Source organism: Arachis ipaensis, chromosome B2 (assembly GCF_059453495.1).
Source record: "Arachis ipaensis isolate K30076 ecotype BB chromosome B2, ASM5945349v1, whole genome shotgun sequence".
Taxonomy (NCBI): domain Eukaryota; kingdom Viridiplantae; phylum Streptophyta; class Magnoliopsida; order Fabales; family Fabaceae; genus Arachis; species Arachis ipaensis.
Genome location: NC_142437.1, coordinates 2295784 through 2300876, shown reverse-complemented (window position 1 = coordinate 2300876; position 5093 = coordinate 2295784). Strand labels below are relative to the sequence as shown.

Below are 5093 nucleotides of genomic sequence, written 5' to 3'. Positions count from 1 at the left end.
TTTTTTTGTTTATACTATTATGAGATTTTTATTATATTTATAAAACTATTATTAAAAAATCTTAATTTGATTAGAATAATTGAGTTATTATAGTTGAATAATTATCTTTGTGAAGCTCATACTTTAGAAATTTTATGAGTCTATATGTGTGTTTGATAAAATTTTGTATTATAGAAATTTTATGTATTTTTAAAGTGTTGAAGTATTTGTTGGTATTGACTTACTTTAAAATTAAAAAATATATTTGAAATTTTTTATATTGAAAAAGTATGATCGAAAAAGATTTAGATGAGATATTTCTTATATTTGAAAGATCTAAAAAAAAATTATTGTATTTAAAATATGTTTTGAATTATTTTGGGAGATTTATATTAAAAAATTATAGTTAACAACGATTATGAGGTTAACTTAAATGCATCTAATTCAGATCTTAGTTAGTAAGAGCATTACTAACCTAATATGTGGACCATAGGATGAATGTTATTCTATTTGGACATAGAAGTAAAAAGGAGTATTTTTAGAGATAAAATCACTCAAATATGGATTATTTAATTTGATTTTTGTACTGAAAATTTTTTTATTGATTCATTTACTTATATAAATTATTATTTCTTAAAAATTACTTTGACAAATGTTTATATTTGAATCTGTTAAGTTTAGCAGGCGAGTATTTTGTTTTTTAAGCATCGGTCATGACTATTTTAGACCGTGACAGAAATCTGAATGTTTGTTTGGATTTGTGAAAACTGCAAAGTAGTTTAAGATTATGAATGTTTGTTTGGTGATTGGTTTAGGAGTTTTGATTATACATTAATCAGCAAAGGATTTATAATTTGCACTGATAAAATATGATGCGGATCGGAGGTTTTCAAAAACCTCCATAAAAATCTGCGACAAACAATTAAAAATCTTAGTATTGGAAGAAGAAAATTTATTGCTATATGATGACATGACAGACGGATTTCACAAATCAAGGAGGCACCAGCAGCAGATCCATTACATAGTGAAGAGTTTGAAACCCTAAAAAAGCAGCAAAAGAGAAACGAAACCAAGATATAATAAGGGTCAATCCTAGCGAAACACAAATACATATATAACCAAATTGATGCACAATGCAAGCACACCATAAATCAAAGTAATTTCAGAAGGTGAAAACTCAGGTGCAGTCGACTTCACGTGAAGTTGATAGGTGAGAGCATTAGATTAAAATTTAGTCAAATTAGTCAAATCATCTAACGCTCTCAAATATTAACTTCACGTGAAGTCGACTGCACGTGAGTTTCCATCCAGAAAAAGGTTTTCTACGATAGAGCACTCTAGTTCTGCTGATTATTATCATTATTCATCATCATGGTCGTCATGATTTGGTTGTTATTCTCTTGAAGAGGGATGTTAGGCAGCATAACCATATTGCTAAAACCATTATCGAAACCACCACCAAGCTGCTGCATGTATTGGAAACCCTGTTGATCCAAATGAACGCCGAAACCCTCGTCTATCTTTGACTCGCCGAAGACAACCGGAGGAGGAGGAGAAAATGATGAGTGGCAAGAACCGTCTGAAGCAGTGGTCCTGGTACCTAACAATCTCTCACATTTGTTGAGCTTTGGCTTTTTCTTCAAGAAACCCTTAACTATTTCTTCCAACAACCCTGATGACCCTGAACCTTCGCCGCCACCATCAGCTTCATTATTGTTTGTATTATCGATCTTGCTTCCACCGCCACAACCGAGATTGCTTGTGTCAGAACAAGGTGCGGAGTAGTTATTAGGAACATTGCCAGGATGTGAATTGACAAAACTGCCCATGTTGTAGGATAAATTGTCGGAGGAAGAAGAGGCTATCAAGTCTCGGTGGAGAAGCATGTTGATGGAGTCAAGGTTTCGCTGTTCCTGGAAGGTTGAAGCAGAGAAAGGTTCAGACCAAACTCCGAAGTGGCGGTTATGGCCGTTGAAGAGTTGGTTATGATGATAAGGGAAGCTGAACTGGTTATGAGTGAAGAGGTGGTTATGGCAGTTGAGGAGATTGTTATGGTTGTTGGTGATGGTGATAGAAGAAGGGTAAGAAGGTAAAGTATGGTACGCGAAGTTGGTGGTTGCCTTATGGCCACGCATGGCTCTGGCAGCGCAGTCGTAGGCGCAGGCGGCTTCCTCCGCAGTGTCGAAGGTCCCCAGCCAACGGCGCTCCTTGGACTGAGGGTCCCTTATCTCGGCGGCATAACGGCCCCATGGCCTCCGCCTGACGCCGCGGTACCTCATGGGTCCGGCAGTGGGGGCAGTGCTGGTGTCTCGCAAGGTCTGCTTGGTTCTGGGGTTGTTGGGAGGTGGTTCGGAAAGGGGTGGCATGCCGTTGAGGCGCCTCAGTGCTTCGTCCATGTGGAACAATGAAGTGTGAAATGAGGTTTAATTTGTGTTAGAAATTAGAAGAGAAGAGAAATAAGTGAAGGTTGAAAGTTGAAGGTTGAGTGATATGATGGGTTATTTACTTGTGGAAATTGCAGTAGAGAGTATAGAGTATACAGGACTAGTACGGTTCTCTTTTATCCTTAGGTTTGGTGATATTATTATTATTTATAGAGGTGTCCTCCTATGTGGGAACGCATTATAACGACCCAACATATCACTTAATATACGCATTGTAATTATGTCTTTGTCGGTCATAAATGTTAAAGAGTTAAAAAAATATTTTGGAAATGAAATAACTCTCAGTTTTACAAATTTAACTTTCAAGTGTGAGTATTTTTAATTTTAATGCTTTTGTTATCACAATAATCTATTTACAAAATATCATATAAAGATCAGACTAAAAGTTTTTAAATTATAAAATTTTAATTACAAATCATCTATTGAAAAAAGTCGATACTATTTTACCAACGGTTTGAGTCGTAGGTAAAACTATTGGTAATATCTATAACAATATATAGTAACGATAGGTTTAGTGTCCAAAATTTTTTTCTAATATTATATCCTTTCTAGTTAATTTTCTCGCTTAACGTCCGTTATTCAACTTAAATTTTTTTTACCAATTTCTTTCATCTTATAATAATGTTATTAGAGTAATTTTGTATTTTTCATCCACATCATCCTCTTGCTTATTTCATTCTATTCTCTCATATCTTTATTTACTTTTATTAATTTTTTTATCTCTATGTATCTTTCTCCCATTTATTAAATTAATTTAAAATACTCTTATTTAATTTTTTTTGTTTCCAAAAAATTACAAGAAGGGAAATCACTCCTATTTAAGCATGCCAAAAAAGTCAATTATAAATTATCAATAAAAATTTCATTTTGATAATTATAAAAAAATGATTATAATCTTTTAACAATTTGTGAATAATGTCAGATAATATAAAAGATGCTTATCTATGTCATTGTCAAGAAAAATTGAGAAAAGATGGAGTATATATTTTTTGTAATCATATGATTTACATAAATAATAAAAAATAAAGTAATTTTTTAAGAAGAAAAAGGTATGCTTAGTAAAATTTTAAAATAAATTATTTTATCATTTGTGGAATCTAGAAAGGATGGAGATAAGAAAAAAAAATTAGTCTTAGTTTATATGGTTTAGTACTTCTATAATACTGTATTTTGACTTGTAATTCAATCTCAACTTTTAACGAACATAAATAGAGAATTCATTATATGTATACATGTATTTTTTGGAAAATGATATTATGGATAAATTTAAAAGTTTTTTTTATCTCTTTTTATATAGTATTTTACTTTAAGTAATTATTTTTTATGAATAATATTAAATAATAAATAAAATAATAAAAAAATTTGTATTAGTTATGAAAACTAATATCACCCTTATAGTACGATCACATTATTTCAAAATATATAACATGAAATAATAAAATATAATTTAATTAATGTGCACAATAAAGCAACCGTGAAATTTATATAATAGCAGTCAAATATGGAAAGCAATGACAATCTTCTATTCTAAGATATTATATTAAATTATAATTTAAATTTATAATTATTAGTTAAAAACTTACAATAGAATACTATTTTTATTATATTAATTAAAAATAATATATTTTGATATTATTTTTTAAGATTAACATTAAATTTTGATAATTTGAACAAACATTTTTAATACTTTATGTCTTAAATTTTTTCTTAATTGAACAATAAAATTATGACACACACATCAAGAAAAAACTACTATTTTTATACATCTAAATATTTAAAAGATACAAAAATAAATTCTTTTAATAACACTTTAACAGCTCATAAAAGTTAAGGGTGTTTATGGCTCGACCCAGCCCGAAGACCCGGCCCGCCCCGAACCTTTTAGGGGCTAATTTAGCGTAATTTTACCTAGTCTAGGGTTAGGTAAGGGTCTCAAAAATAGACCCGGTCATTATTTCGGATCGGGTCCGAACCATAGCTTGGGTCACCCGAATTCGCCCGATGACCCGGTCATCATACATAATTAATATTTTGTGTTATTAATGATGGATGATGGCTATTCTTACGTGGAATTTAAGTATTGTAAACCTTAATATTTTATGTTATTAGTCATTATAAGACTATAAGTTAATGTTTTATATTTAAAATGCATAAGACTTTAGACTAATGCATAATATTTGGTGTTATTAGACAATATTAGTATTAATTGTGGTTATGCTTTAATTTTAGGAAAATGTTGGTTCTTGTTATGTTTTTATAAGTGAATTTTACCATGTCAAATAATGGTTGGAGTCTTGGAAATTTGGATATTTTCACATGCTAGCTTATAAGAAGGTAATGTTAACGGCCCGGTTTTTTCATGGTATAATCGTGGCTCGAAAGTGTGTAGGTTTCATCGGGTTTAAGGTCGGGTTCGGGTCTAACAAATAGGCCTGGTATATATTTCGGGCCAGATCTGGGTCACATCAAACCCGATTTTACCCGGCCCATATGAACACCCTTGATAAAAGTAAACAAAACAAATGATTATAGATCAAAGTGATAGACAAAGATATAAAATTGTGATAATGGTACTTGGTGATAATTAAAGAGAAGGTGGGAGGAGAAAAAGAAAATGTGAAAGGAGAATAAGGCAATATAATAATTGCGGTGAGACAATGACAGACATGT

General features: G+C 31.2%; 1 protein-coding gene across 1 annotated transcript; it reads right to left on the bottom strand.

Moving 5' to 3' along the window:
* Positions 1 to 1316: 1316 nt before the first annotated feature.
* On the bottom strand, positions 1317 to 2617 carry LOC107626550 (uncharacterized). Its single transcript, XM_016329452.2, has one exon. It carries the CDS (start codon positions 2373 to 2375, stop codon positions 1317 to 1319), a length of 1059 nt encoding a protein of 352 aa, XP_016184938.1. The 5' UTR covers positions 2376 to 2617.
* Positions 2618 to 5093: the final 2476 nt, after the last annotated feature.

Excerpts from the sequence above, each read along its gene's own strand:
- LOC107626550 (XM_016329452.2), bottom strand. The coding sequence starts at position 2,375 with ATGGACGAAGCACTGAGGCGCCTCAACGGCATGCCACCCCTTTCCGAA.